The sequence below is a fragment of the Anomalospiza imberbis genome, chromosome 7 (assembly GCF_031753505.1).
Source record: "Anomalospiza imberbis isolate Cuckoo-Finch-1a 21T00152 chromosome 7, ASM3175350v1, whole genome shotgun sequence".
In the NCBI taxonomy this organism is placed as follows: Eukaryota; Metazoa; Chordata; class Aves; order Passeriformes; family Viduidae; genus Anomalospiza; species Anomalospiza imberbis.
Genome location: NC_089687.1, coordinates 24,406,780 through 24,422,770, shown reverse-complemented (window position 1 = coordinate 24,422,770; position 15,991 = coordinate 24,406,780). Strand labels below are relative to the sequence as shown.

Below are 15,991 nucleotides of genomic sequence, written 5' to 3'. Positions count from 1 at the left end.
TGCTCTTGTTTAGTTGGCAGTGTGGTGTTTGGCCAAAGGTTGGACTTGATGATCTTGGAGGTCTTTTCCAGCCTTAATGATTCTGTGATTCCATTGCACACTAAGCAACCAAATGGAGCAAAAAAATACTTCATGTTCTGTCCAAGGAAGTCAGCAGGTCAGAAACAAATATAAAATAATTTATAAATAGGCACAGAGTCCCCAGATTACTTATCAGGATAAAAATTCTACATTTGCAGGTGTTTGATATCTCAAAAAATCTGTAACTATTAAGCAACAAATTAACACCAGAAGTGTTAGCTGTTAGGATTTAGCCACATTTATAAAAAATTGACCTCTTATTTGCAGCAAGGATATTCTGTCCTGGTTCTAATTTCTATTTCAGGAAAATGAAAATGTTAATTATCTACAGATTAAATAGTATTTACTGTAGTTTGATTCCACATAGAAATCATAGAACAAGTTGTCATTTTAATATTTGCTCATACGCGATTTTATCAAGTAGAGGAAAGGATACTTGTGCTGTCACAGTTGAAGATTCTTTAATCATAGTTGAAGATTCTTTAATCATTGGGCAATGAAATTATTTTAGTGCTGAACACTTCCCAATCTTGTCTCCATAATGGCTGCAGAAATTGCACCAAAAAGGCTTTCAAAAGCAATGACAGCAATATGTTTTCTAAGTATTAGCATACAAAATATTTTTCAGTACAAAGTTACCAGTTCTGGTTAATGCAGTTCTAAATCAAAGAACTTCAGTTGGCTCTTTATATGGTAGCTTGTTATCAGTATTTCTAGAAGGACTTTTTTTACTTCTTTGCATGCCCTTTTCAAAGGATGAGTATCAACATTTATCAACCCACATTTTGTGATCCTATGGACTGAAGGAGATAATCTGCCTTTTAGCAGCTTTGATCACTGTGCTCAAAGCTGCTGTCTGTAGGAAAAATAAAGCTTTTTAAAACACTATTGGAAATAAGGGCTTTGTGCCTTTTCTGTGTGCTTATCACATTAGCTCCAACAAGTTAAACATACCGAAGGTCAGCCATCATCTTCAAGCACGATTTTTGATAGATTATGAATTTACATTTGATTTCCCAGCTTGCTGATAGTGAATTCAGCAAGTACATGATGAAGACATTGAGACATCTTGTAGTATTTGGCAACTTCAAGATGGAATATCTATGGCTAGGACCCTATATAATGTATAGACAATTCAGGAAAACCTTGTGAGTTAAATTTCAATCTTCAGACAAAAATAGATATTCAGCAAAAAGCCATTAGAAGAATAATTTGCAATTTCCAAATCACTCCTATATATCTTGATTGACTTTGATTTCATGGATTGATTGTGAAATGGGAATGTCAAATAATGGAAATAGACATTGAGACAATAGAAAGAGTTATAGTGTTTAGGGTAAGGTGACTAGTTGATTACTTGTTGGATCTAACAAAAGACAGAGAACATGCCCAAATGTTTGTACATACTAAGTAATTTTAAGATTTTGGATTAAGCTTCAACCCTGAAAGGAATTAAATAGCAGAACAAAATAAATAATAATGATGGTTCTTTAGCAAATGTGAGAAAAAAATTTGAAAGATACTTCAAGCTGGCTAAGTTCATTCTGTAGCTTGGGTGTGCACAAAGGACGGTCAGAGAAATTCAAATGTGTGCGAATTTATGGTCATGACATATAATGAATCTAATAAAGTGACTTTTGGGAATGGCTGAGTAACTTGGGGAGGTGTGAGAGAACAGCAGGGAAGAGCAGCAGTACCGGGGTCCCAGATGAGCCTCCTCCTCTGGGGTGTCTCTCCAGTGTAGCCAGAGAAGATGATGGAGGATGGTGAAAAGTTACAGTGCTGCAAATAGCAGACCTTTAGTATCACTGGGGTCAAGACACCGTGGCTTCTCAGGCACTTGACATTTGTTTTATTAGGTTTGTTGAGAATTATGCAAAAGGTAAAAAATGCATTTGAGACCTTAAATTGGTTTTTGGTTTCAGGTGAAAAACCTGTAAAACTCCATGATGTTCTGTGATTTCAGCTGGATGCTAAAGCAAATGTAGGAATTTTGACTAAATTTTTAAATACACTTGTGTAACCTGTTACTAAATGAGACACAATAATTATGTAGTATTAGAGTGGAAAATATTAAATTTATAGGATAAGGTAAAATGAATTGAAGCCTAATAGAGAATGCCTGTCTGAAGGAAAACCATTTCATCTTGCATAAAAATAATATCTGAACAACCAACGGAATTATATCACCATGAAAAAGAGTATTATCATTAAGAAAATGTAAAATTCAGTGTTGCTATATAGCTGCACAACTTCTATTTCAATTCTTCAATACGGGATTGAAGTTTTGGTATATCAAAATGTTGTCAGAATTACCAGCACGGTCAATATTTATTTTCTAATGACTGAATCATAATTACAGATCAGCGTGTACCACTTAAATGCTTAAAATAATCATGAAATACATGTGATTCATGAAACCCTTAGCAACCACACGACTTCCTGTGCATAAGCTCACACACAGCAGTGGCTGAGAAGTAAGTTCATAAGACACATTTGCAGCACTGAAAACATTTTCTTGTATTTCTCCATGTAAGGGTTTATTGAGAACCCCTCTAATCAGAAGAAATATTAGGTAACTGCATTTGGAGCTGCATTTTTTATGATTTCAAGGAAGTGAAACACACGTCAAGGTCTGTGTCAAGAGCTGCTGGTTCTAACCCTTGTTCCCCATTGATATGCTGACCTTGCCTTGCTGGGCAAAATATTTCCATATCAGCTTGATTTTCCCTGACATAAAGTAAAATACCTTGAAGTAAAGGTTAGCCATCTTGAAGTTGGGATAATTGGCCATTTCTTAACTGCAGGTAGGAGCAGGGAAACAGGAGTGGCAACCCAAAGGGATCACTTCTGAATCTTTGTTACCATACCGTGTATATTTCTTCAGCATCTCCTCTATTTGAATTTGTTGGATGGAATGGTGTATTTATACAAAGATTTATTTTATACATGCATGTTCTTAATAGAAACATGTAGAATTCCTATTATACCAATTCACATAAAAAACAATTGGAATTTGGGCAATTCATATAGGGAATTTTAGAATTCAAGAGAAATAGTGATATTTTGAATGTGTTGTGACTTTCCAAGATGTGGTTTTGCTTTTTCTACTTTGTATTCCTCTTTATTCAAATACTTTCTTGAATCTCAAACAGGTATCTAAAGCAACTTGGACTGTGGGATGGGGCTGTTTTTAATAGATTAGCTGAACTACTCATTGTTCATGATTTGGAATTCTTGGATTTTGACCCTTTTTAAGAGCATTCATGTTTGAGTGAGGATGTAACTTCTGTCTTGGAAATCTGAGGAACTCCTGAGTGAGCAATGCTTTCTACAGATGAAAATTATTCAGCTGATTCTTACAAGAATCACTACAGGTAGCAAAACTGGTTTGTGGTTTTAACTACAGATAGCTTTAGGGTAAAACATCCCTCTTCCCCAAAGTTTAGAAAAAATAATGATGTTTAAACAAACTATCTATATTGCCAGGATATTGTTACCTTCTTCCTCTTTAATTTTAATTTCATATTAAATATCAACCCATTTTTACTTTGTGATGTTCATTTAGAGGGTCAAATCACTTTTATAATACAGTTTACAATAATCCACTTAATTTTATTGTTCAATGTAAAATAGCCCAAACAGAACAAGAAACACTTGTTTACAGAAAAAAATTATGTTTTTTCTGTCCTTGAACTTTTTCACACATTGTCACAATTGTCACAGCTAAGATTTTCTCAATTAGCTTATGAGAAGATAATGATTTAAAACTTGGAGTCAATCTAACCAACACAGACAATTTTTTAACCGCTCTGTGAATATTAATATTAATAATTATTTCTCTTTAACTGACAATAGCATGAGTTTATTATTTTCAAATAACTACCTATGTGTTGATTGCCCATCTTCAAGTGACTTTCACTAGTTTCAAAATTTAGAAGGAAGCAAGGTTAGTCTACAGTTTGCTTTTTACAGTTTATTTCACTTCCCCTTTAATAGGATCTGTGGGAAAAGCCAGGTTTTTTTTTTTTTTTTCTTTTTGTTCAAAGTTTCCAAAACAGTTTTAAGTGAAGTCCAGATGTGTAAGCTAGAAAGCTGTTTCTCTGCAATGCTCAGCGGCGAGGAGACTTAGGAGGCAAATAAAGGCAGTTCAGGGAAAGCAGGCAGAGGGCCTTTTTCTCAGGTTCAGAAGTTAACTCAGAATTTTCCTCTTCTGGTTCTTAAAGACTCCTAAGCTGGACCTTTAGCACTGATTTATTCTTTTTATCTTGGAAATAAGAGTGGCAGTTTAAAAATTTAAACTGAAATTGAAATTTTCCAGTTTGTCTGCCTCTCTTCTTTAAAATCTCCCTTCTTAAGTAATGTCATCCTTGCACCTTTCTTTGTTAGCACTTCAGCCTGTGTTTAGGACAGTTACTCAGTTATTCAAACATACTTCTCTCACTGGACTTTCCTTGGTTCCATAGAAGAGAAGACTTTCTGATGAGGACATTGCAAAAAGTCATATTTGATCACCAATTCCTTACCTTTTTAAAATTTTTCTTCTTTTTCCTTTTTGTAGTCACTGAAACTGTCATAGGAAGCTTTTTGAAATATCATAACATCACAAAACCTATCCTCAGTTAATTTGGTATAACCCTAGAAAGCTACAGTAGATTTAACAAAACTTGAGTTCAAACATGGGAGCATTTTAGTGGGGAAGTTGGAAACAAGTGAGTTGTGGTTTTGATATTGTTACTCAAGAAATGCTTCTTCATCTCCCAGTAAAATCCTTGCATCCTCTGATTTTCCTGTGTTGCTGGGTGGGCCTCAAGGATTTTTGCCCACAGCTTGACAGTGGCATCAGCTGCACAGAGAGGTGAGGACTGGGGAAACATGGGCCCCAGTAACATCACAGACATATTATTGAAGGGAGATGGGAGCAGAGTGCATTTGGATTGTCCACAAGAGCATTTAATCCCACAGCACTGTTAATGATGTTTACCCAAGATGACAGAAGATGGTTCTCCACCCACTCCCTTTATTAATTGCAGATGTCTCTTTCTCCCTTACAAACTGGGGCTGCTAGTTCTATAATGCAGTTTTCAGGTGTCCTGAGATACATAATCTTTTTTTCATGTTTTTTATCACATTAGTTCTGCATAAAATTTTCTTTGCATCTTAAACCAGTTCAAATACTCCCTTTTTCTCTTTCAGAAAATATCTCCTCCAGTTTTTTCTCTTTGCTGTCTATTATTTCTTAGTAGCACAGTTCATAGGCTGGGTAATACAATTACTTCCAGTTTTAAGTAACATTTCAGGTTTTCAAACAGTATTTCTAATGTTCATTTTCAGTTTATGACAATTAAAAGAAAAACAAACAAATAAAAATCCTCCCAGTACAGCTGGAGAAATAATTATTTTAAAATTAACTTTCCTTGTCCTTTTCACAATTTCTTTGTCTTGTGGAATGGGGGACTATGAGTGTGTCAACACTTGTTGCTTAGTCTTATAAATTGATGTTTATTCTTTGCTAAATTTTTAGTTTCATTTCTGAAATGTCAGCTCCTAAGCCCTGTGGCTATTCACTTTAATGCAGAAGACATTGAGTATGTTCAGACCATTCGCATACTGCTATAAACCAACTTATTTTGCTGTGTTGGAAGTCAGTTCTTCTAACATCTGGGGTAGACTTCATTAGTGTCACATGACAAGTGTCTGATCTGTGACAAAATGGAAGGATTTTATTGCTGTGTCCAGCTTCCTAGTGGGAAGCTGTACCATAGACAGAGACAGTTTTTTCTTGGAACGGCACAGCAAAGTTTGGGCACACAGGTTGCCACAAAGGACATTCCAGTTAGTTGTTGTGAAAACATGATGCACCATGAGGCTGATTGACCATTTAAACTGTTTTTTCCAAGAGTTTTTGAAATCTCCATGCATTCGAGGCTTAAGCAGAAATACCTGTGAGTAATTTTATCTAACTTTGAAGTTATACCTATTTTTGAGGTTAGCTCTGTCTAGAACAAGAGCTTGTGGAGGTACCTTCCAACCAAATTATCCCTTGATTCTATGATAGATCTGCACTGGGTCAGCTAAGGACTCCTGAGGACATCTTCACAAAGAGTGTTGCATGAGATAAAGTCACTTGTGTCCTTCTGTGAATCTGCAATATCTTCTGAATCACTTTTAATTTGCCTGTGCAGTGTTTCCAAATCATCTGGTCTGTTACTGTGTTCTGCATTCATCCTAGAATTTGAGCTATACCCACAGGGCTAGTTACATCTGTTGACTATGCAGTGAGATATTGCAAGATCATTGTGGCTTAAAGGCTCTCCTAGGGACTCATTTCCACCTACAAGCATAACAATTATTCCAAATACCTGTCATCTGATCTATTGCCCCAGATAATGAGGAACCACTGGAAATAGTAGGATTTCAATCTGTTTTAAGCTGATATTGTTCTACCAGAGCCTGGGACCCTGCTGTGCAGTATTACAAATTTATTTTTGTATATTTGAAAACAAGTTTTCAATTTTATTTATGCTCCCACTTTGGAAAGTGTGATTTTACTGGAGATGTTCTCAGTAAAATATGGAGGGAGCAGTGGAAGTGACAGAAACACCCTACAGCTATTTGCAAGCAGTGGCACTGATGCTGCCAGACCCACCTGGGCATTTTGGCACTGGTGCTTAGGAGGGGCTGTGTGCGTTTGTGTGCAGTAGCGAGGAGCACACACCCCAGGAGATGCGTGTGCTGGGTTCTGGGAGATGTCTGTGAATAACCCTTCTCAGCCTACAGGTACCTCTGAAGTGGAAGAAGTTACGTATGGAAATGTCTCCCGTGCACATGGTTATTTCTGTGTAGGAGATGAGCTCCCAGAGTATTTCGTCTGCCCACTTCATTTCTCTGAGAAAATTTTGTAACGCTACATTTTCCATTCCATTGATATGCAATGCACTGTGTAAAATACCAGGTAAATATGGTTGCTAAGAGACTTATTTGTTGCATGTGCCAGGCTAATTTGAATTGAATTAAGGCTTTAGAGAACTGAGGAGGTTGATCTTAAAAACCCATTTGCTAAAATTATCTTTACACACTTGAACATAATAGTATTTAGGCCAAAGAAATATGTAGAAAAACATGAAAATGCTTTTATGATAGAACAGTACTTTCCAAATTTATGAACTTTTTTTCAAATATCACTGTAATTTTTTTATTTATAAATTTTAATTAGATCCAATCAAATATTGTATGCACACAATGAAAATAATATATAGTATATATATGTATTAAATATATTATTATCACAGAATCACAGAGTAAGGTGAGTTGGAAGGGACACACAAGGGTTATTGAGTCCAACTCATGGCCCTGCACAGGACATCCCCAAGAGTCATGCCATGTGCCTGAGAGTGTTGTCCAAACACTTCTTGAACTCTGCCAGGCTTGGTGCTGGGACTGTTTCCCTGGGCAGCCCATTCCAGTGCCCAGACACTCTGTGGTTTAAGAATCTTTATCTGATATTCAACCTAAACCTCCCCTGACACAACTTCAGGCCATTCCCTTGGGTCCTGTCCCTGTTATCACAGAAGAGATCAGTGCCTGCCTCTCCTCTTTCTCTCATGAAGAAGTTGTAACTGCAGTGAGGTGTCCCCTCAGTCTTCTCTTCATGTAACATTTGCATGTTTTGTGTATGCTGGTGCATGTCATAAATATGATCATTTTCTGAAAGTAGTTGTCTTAATGCTGAATCAATTTCACTGCACTTTTAATCTAAATGCTCATTTCACAGTTTTTCCTGCACATAAAGAAGATTATTTAATGGAAGTTATGTAACAATAGTGATTTATCCTTACAGAAATCTTTCTCTTACATGATACAAAACTGTAGACTATTTCTACTCAGAGCACAGAAAGAAGGAAAATGCCTATACTTTAAGCATCCATTTAGTCACACCTCTGCACTTTTACTGATAAGGTTTTAATTTCACTCCAGTGCTTTATCTACTCTGTATGATTAAATTGAGCAGTGTCAGAAGCGTTCTTACCAACAGAGTTTAGGAAAAATCTAGTATTCAAGGAGTGTATCTGTGGAAGTGTATTGCTGCAGAGACATGAGTTGATGCATTACAAAATCCCCTTTGGGCGTATCCATGTTTGTACTGTAAGACATAGTCCTCAAAACTAAAAGTTTAAAGCACACTTGGGAATATTTGGATTTTTCTACTGCCATGGGCACTGCCTTTCCTCTGGTATGGTGATGAATTTATTATAAGCACAGACACAACAGGCTTCCATATTATCTCACACTAATAAGAATACAAATTCTACAGAAAAAACATACTGGAGGCCTAAATAAAAATTAAAGACATTTAAGTGAAGCAAAATCAGTACACTGTGGTTATAAAAATATAATTAGCCACCTAAGCATGGAAAAATTATAGTAAGACAACACACAAAGTTAATTTTTTTTTTTTTTTAATTAGAGACTAAGGCATAATAGTAATGTCACAAATTAATAGGAAATTGCTTTGATGATGTTTAAAATGTCCTCTCTGACTTTCTGGAATGTATATGCCATTTTTTAGTACACCTTATGAATTTAACAAGCTGTAAAAACATAAAACCAGTCTGTGTGAAGTGCATTCTAAAGCCAGATTTTTTTAAACCAAGACGAGATGGAGAGATGGTCCTTGGCTCAACATTGTTTTGCAGTTCCAATGTTTCAATTAAAAAATGAAGTCACTAAATTTGCTAGAATTATCACACTGATTTATTTTTTTTTCCCCACAGATTAAGATGCTTGGTAAAGCAGCTGGAAAAGGGTGACATTAATGTAGTGGACTTAAAAAAGAATATTGAATATGCAGCATCTGTGCTGGAGGCAGTTTATATTGATGAAACCAGGTAAGTCTGAGGGGAAAACAAAATGGAAAGAATGTGGCAAACTGTGTTTTAGAAATTCAGTCTTTGCATGCAATTATCACTGACAGGAGCTGAAGGTCTGTGCGCATCAGAAGAAGCTTATGTGGCTCTTGGGTCTTTTATGACAAAGTTAAAGCAAGTAAGATTCCAAAGGTCAGATGTAACTGTTGTCTGGAAAGAAATGCTCTCAGAAATGAGTCAGAATAGCTGGTCAGTAAATACACAAAGGAATGAAAAGCTGTGATTTATTTTCTAATGTTTGATGCTTAGTTTCTTTTTATTGTTGGCAGTGTTACTGGCAATCATGTGGGTTAATTCCAAGTAAAATAGAAGTTCTAAGTATTTGGTTTCTTGAAAGAGTTTTAAGATATGACTGTATTGACATTAGCTAGCTAACTTACTGGTTTTCTTTCTGTATGCTGGCCTTTCTAAGTTTTTTCTAAAAAGAATGGTCTTGGAAAGATGTCTGCCCAAACTTGCTTGGTAGCACTGGAGCGTGCAGTGTATGTCTCAGTTCTACATTTGAGAATTATTTCATGGACCAACTCTCCCCCCATGGTGTGTGCCCTCCCCTTGCAAATCTGATACAGTGCTTGAAGTCCTGCTTCAGAGACAAACCACTGGTTATTCCTCCAAACACCTCCCAAACACTAGGATTAAATGGGTGTAGTATTCATGGTTCTTTCTGAGCAGTAGTGCCAGGACCAGGAAAATAAATTTAGATTTGCTTAGTTTCTAAACTGAGGCAGCTTCTGTGGAAATGAATAGTAGTGTCACAATGAGGAATCCAGTCTTTCTGGCTCTGTGTGGGAATATCAAGCCAAATAGCAGACATTTCATGCACAGAGAAAACAGCTACCACTGAAAATACATAGGCTCTGGCAGCAACAGGTGCCTTGCTTTTGCTGTAAGCAAATCTTTAAATTAGCTAATTGCCCTCATAGAACTTGACAGCAAGGTAATTAAAATACCCAAAAGAAAACAAACACTTGTAATTTTATAATGATTGTAATTTTACAGTGATTGGCAAGATTTTCATAGTCCTCTGTTTATTTTCTTAATTCTAAGACCACTATGTCCTCATAATGGTGACTATTTTCAAAAATTCTACTTCAGTGTATCAATAAAGTTTTTCTCTTCTGGAGCTCACTGCACAACGATGCTTAATTACATGCATTTATTGCATCCAGTATTTTACAGAAAATGCTGACTTTTCACTATACTAAGTCAGGATATACTTGAGACGGGTATCTCGCTTTGCTCTTATTTATTGAATACTTGTGTTCACCAAAGAAACTTGAGAGTTTGTGGACCTACCAAATTTTGGTAGCATTCCTTATATAGATGTGCATTAAGCATACATTTTATGTATATCTTTCTGTACCTACATCTGTATTTATGAAGTATATATGTAAACATATAAATCAAATTCTGCTATAAATAATAGTTAAAAGTGAGAGTATAATGAAACCTAATTTTCTACTTTTATTCTTTTAATTTTAGTGGTTTGTACTTCACTATTGTACCTCTATATTGTTCCGTTTGGTTTGCAGTATTTGATTTTGGTTTTAATTTCTCTTCCTTGGACTAATGTAGTCCCTATGAAATTCAGAATCAGTATGATGAGTTTTTTAACCTAGTGGTCTTTCTGTTAATTTTATCCTAGAAATGTAGACTGACTTTCCACATTTTGGTTGGACAATGTTTTGTATGGGTCTATTTTAAATTTTGACAATTCCCCATTAAAAACAATTGTAAACGGTAATCTGTAAAATTTGTAATTTGCTGATAATTGCAAATTGTAAATTTATTGTGAGGCTGGGAAACACCATAGTTGCCACTGGTACTTTCATAGTAGATTCTTTTCCATGACAAGCTGCAAATATAATTGTTTTAAATAGCATGGCCATTATTCTGTAATCTATCTGCACTATAGCCATTTATCTGAGAATTTCCTGTAACTATTTGCCTATACTCATTTCCATTCTTGAGCTTTCTAAAACTCTGCAGAGCTGGGTTAGGGCAAAAGCAGAGAAACAACACAACAGATTTTATTTATGAAGTTCTGAGAGTAGTCTTCTTAGAAACAGGGATAGGCATTAGGTATAACCTTCCAAAATGAGGAAAAATTGGTTTGGGGCAGTGACTGTCAATATCTCTATAAAAGGTTCTGAGCTGATGGAAAGTTGGAAAGCCCAGACATCCGGCATTAAGTGCTGCTTTCCTATGAGCTCCATTATCTGTGCCCCCAAGTCACTCAATTAGCTTGTTTAACAAGCTCCTTTTCCAAGTGCTGCATCTTTCAGTGCTGCACCAAATTCTTGAAAGAGATCAAACGCTCTGGTAGCTGAAGCTGAGGTTCATCATCAGCTGAAAATAACCAGGAGACTCTCACAGTTCCAGCCCCTCAGCAGATTTGCTCTGTGGAAGAAGTTCAAACTTAATAGATATTATAAATAAATCTGACAAATCTTGCAGAATTTTCTCCATTAGTACCTGCCACTTGGCTCAAGGCAATGGAAGAAGGATATTTAGAGTCAAACAGGAAATAAATACAGCCTGATAATTCAGTCATGACAGCTGTTCTGTTCTTTGTAAATGCAGCTCTTCATTCATGCTAACTGAAAAGAAAATAAGTCAAACAAAATCTAGATAAGAATTACAAGATGAAAGGAAAAAAATGTATTCCAAATCTAAATAATAATAATATTAATAGAAATAATAATAAATCCTTATTGTGAAGACTACTTATATGCTTTTCTGCATAAAATCAGGATAGTTTATTCCAATTATGTTTTATTTTTATATGCTTTAGTACGTTAGAAAATATACTTGATTTCAGGAGGATATTTATCTGTGCAGTTGCAGTTCCATACAGGGTTTTTGTTTGTTTCAGACTGTATAATGCCCTTGTAATAAGGTTTTAACTGCTTGAGAACTTTTGACTTAGAAAAGACTGCATTTCTGTAATGCATGGAATAGCTCTGTATTATATAGCTGGCAGGATTTTTTAGCATCTTTTATTCAACAGGGCATAATAACAAATACAGGTTCATCAAGAAAAAGGTAAAATTATTCAGGGTGACATTACAGCAATATATATTTGCCTGAGAGCTCTGGAAATAATGTTTCAATGACACTACAATGGCGGACACAGTTCTTGATAAAAAGCTCTTATTTAGGAAAAAAAAAAAAGTACACATTGTGATGTGTATAGTGTTAGCAAAAAAGGAGGTAATTCAACCTGGGCTTTGTGACTGCTATTGTAATAAACACCTTGGACTAAACTGAATTTCCAGTGTACTACTCCAGCAACACTCCAAATATTTCTGTGGTTTTGGGACTTAGACAGGGACAAACACATTCTAAGATTTTGGGGAAAAAGGAAATAAGTTTAAATTGCAAGACAAAGAGTTTTGTTATTTTGTGCCACCAGAAGTCTGTGGTACCCTTCAAGCACACCACAGAAATATCTGTGACAGGAAGATGCACGTGTGTATCTTTGCCACATGGGGTCCAAGGAAGCAGAAAGGAGCAAATGCTCGACTGGATCCTGGTGCTCCCAGAGCTGTGTGTTGTGGAAGTGGGAATGGAGCTTAGCAACAGCCCAACAACTAGATGAAACTCTCCTGTTTCCTGAAGATTCTGAGGTGAAGAATAGTCAGTGTAGCCTGTCCTTAGGCAGCTTTCAGTACACAGCTTGCAAGCTGGAGAAGGCTGTTCCCTTGTATTTTCAAGTTTTTCAGCGCTGCAACAGAACTCAGGTCCGTGGCACCTGCTCTATCTTAGGCTAGGAATTAATAGCTCAGAAAATAATGAACTGGGATGATACTAACTTGGTAAACCTGTGCTTTCTTTCACACTCTTCCAGCTGTCAATATATGTTTGGGAGCTTCCTGTTTTAAATGAGAGCCAAAGTCAGTGAAGGACCCACCTTTTATGTTTCTTATAATATAGAATTCTCACGAGCTGTATTTTAATGTCAGTGTTGTAAGGCTCTGAGCTAGCACTCCATAAGTTGGTGCTGAGCATCTCACAGCAGGAAACTGTTCCTTGACATTGCAGGACCGCTGGCACTCTGTTCTCACCTGTAGCACACCAGATGGAGCTGACTCAGTCACAGAGTGTCACTGGCTCTAAGGCTCTGGTACATGGAAGGAATTGTGCCAGTTCAGACACCAATAGCTCTTCAGGGACACCACAGAGATGGTCACACCAGCAAAATGTCTTTGATGGTGCAAGGTTGAGAAACTTAAATTTTCTTACATCAAAGAGATGTACATATTTCTAAAAACTTTTAAAATCATTTATCCTCAATCTCTCAATCTGAAAAGACAGATTAATTTACTCATTTATACATGAAGGTGGATGTCTCATTCACAGAAGAGTAGGGCATTCAGTCAATGATGTAATTTATTTTGAAAGATCTAGAACATATTTCTCCTGAAAATTACCTTTTTGGTAAAAATCTATGAATATTAAAGAACATAATCTGCCTAATGCCAAGAATAGAACAGGTGGAATGGGCTGCTCTATTCGGTAATTATTTACCAGATGAAAAATATGGTCTGTGATTCCTCTCTTAGCTGGCCTAGCTGGGAAGATGTTTGAAGAGGCAATTATTTAAGCATGAAGTTAAATTTTAATCTTGAATATTCAGTCACGTTTGCTGAGCGTGTATTGCTGTCCTCCATAGCCAACCCATGGTTAAATGTACCTTGCCTGAACAAAGAAATGTACCATTTGAAGCAAATAATTCAGTTTATCCACTAAGGGAATCTACAATTGATGCTTTTGCAAAAGCTGCTATTGAGAAAAAGCTTATTGTGTTGAGATTAATTCAGTACATTCCACCCTTATAACAGCTTAAAATAAGCCTTTGAAATCTTTTGTACTAAGCTAACGTGGTTTGCTTTTGCGTTTTTTGTGTGTTTTTTTTTTTTTCCTGAGAGTAAAGCTTACAAGAGCATTCAAATTGTATATTAAAAAAGCATTTAAAATCACTGAAAATCTATTAAATTCTGACCAAGCATCTCAGTTCAGTTAGGGTATTTAATAAATGGCCAGCATCCCTTTTCCAAAGTTACTGAATTTTTCTGTTTCAAAGTTTTTGCTGTTAATTTATTTTTAAGTCATGCCCTGAATTAGTCCTTGCCCTATAGAACTCCCATAACTATAACAAAGCAAAAGGAAAGGAAAGAGAAATGAAGAAAAAAGACACTTGGCTCACATCTATACACTGAAAAATGATATTTTTTAATCATGAGCATCCTGAGCCAAACCTTAAGATAGTTGTTGGCCGTTGGTATGTACCTCTGCATTTCTGAATGGGCAGTACATATCAACAAGTGAAGATTTCAGTAACGGTGGTCCTTCCTGCATTGCTTCTCTTCTATTGTAATTCCTGCATTTATTCCAAATAATTTTCCATTTATTTTAATTAATTGGTAATTCTTCACATGTGGACAATTTTTCTAAGAATTTGCTAATTTTATGAGTACAATATGTTGGTAAAACCATGATTTCCTTTGGAAAGACCTTTAAGTACCAAAAATGCCCCTCATTAATTTTTGCAGTTTGTTTATCCTAAATGGGAGACAAGAGAACCTTTTAGTGGATGTAAGTGGAAGTTGTAATGGACTACAGAGGATGGAAATATTGATGGAATATATTCACTCATGCTTATTCAGGAAGATAGGGAGATAATAGAACTAAATAATTGGTAAAAATGTCAACTGACTATTTAGACTGTAAATTCTTCTGTGTTTTAGACCTAGGAGAGGATTTTAATTCACTCTTAAAGGCTTGATTAATTCACTAATTGGCAAAGAGCTAGTACCACCTTCTCAGCCTCTTCTCTGGAAATCTTCCACTACCTCTGTTAGGCAGCATGACTGATCAACAAAGATGGAATTTTTTTCCCCATAGCCATTATCTAATTTTAATTTTTTCATTTTCTTTTCTTTCTTCTCCTCCATAGTACATCTGATACATTCCTAAGGGAAAAGAAATACATTTCTGCCTAGTGCATTACTATATTTAAAATTCTGATTAAATGAAAAGAGAGCTAGAAATTATCACTACTTGAATTTTGAAAAAAATATTCTTGGCAAAAAACACAGTACTGCGACAAGAAGATCAGGTTATTAGTTACTATGCAGCATTAATTGATTGCTAAGCTGAAATGCCAAGGTCCATGTCTTACTTATTCCCACAACTGTCAATGAAAGTTCTACTCATGGAATGAATAGAATTAAATAACCCAAGCCTCCCCCTCTCCTTCCCACGCATATCTCTTCCTCGTATTGCATCTACTTAACAGGCTGATGATATATGAGCAAAATAAGTGTATGTAACCCTGAAATTCTGATTATGTGTTGAAAAAAAAAGTATTTTCTGTGGCACATTTTGGTAGAGGTCTTTTTATTGTTTTGGTTTTTAGCATTTTTGGGTGTTCCTTTGCTTTATGGAAGAAAAATTAAAGTGTGTGCCTTGGCATCTATTAGTATATTAATGTAATCCAATTGGGATATTTGAGTTCATGCCTCCTGGTTGAATGAAATTTATCTTAGCAGAGTTTTACTTAAGACTGATTGTGGAACAACTACCTAGCTTTAAAATGCCCACAATCTCTGATCTTCAGGTTGGTTGATTTGGGGGATGAGGCTCTGGGCCTTGTAGTCACTCCATTCCAAATACTTGCTAAGCCAAAGGCTGTAGCCCTGTGTTTGACAGCTGTAGTCACATGTCAATTAATTTTTCCAGTGACATATTTGAGCCGGTGTGGCACTTTATATGTTTTGAAATGTCACAAAATTATATTACGGTTTAAAAATTACATTTTGAAATTCATAATTACAACTTAGATTGCAAAATTGCAAAAAACCCTGCAATATTTCATAGGAAGTTCAGTGGTTTGAATGTGTGCATTTGTTTTGAACCTGTCATTTGATTTTATTTGATCTTCATCCTTTTTTTTTTAAGGCATAGAATGCTAGAATGGG

General features: G+C 35.8%; 1 protein-coding gene and 1 long non-coding RNA gene across 2 annotated transcripts in view; one reads left to right on the top strand and one right to left on the bottom strand.

Moving 5' to 3' along the window:
- The window catches only part of PDE1A (phosphodiesterase 1A), a 146,460-nt gene that overhangs the window by 83,906 nt on the left and 46,563 nt on the right, over positions 1-15,991 (top strand). The window contains 1 exon segment of the mRNA XM_068196036.1: positions 8,856-8,969. Coding sequence (XP_068052137.1) covers positions 8,856-8,969 — 114 coding nt within the window.
- On the bottom strand, positions 10,913-13,092 carry LOC137477622 (uncharacterized). Its single transcript, XR_011001100.1, has 3 exons — positions 13,025-13,092; positions 12,824-12,883; positions 10,913-11,608 (listed from the first exon to the last, which is right to left on the bottom strand). It is a non-coding gene; the product is annotated as an uncharacterized lncRNA (long non-coding RNA).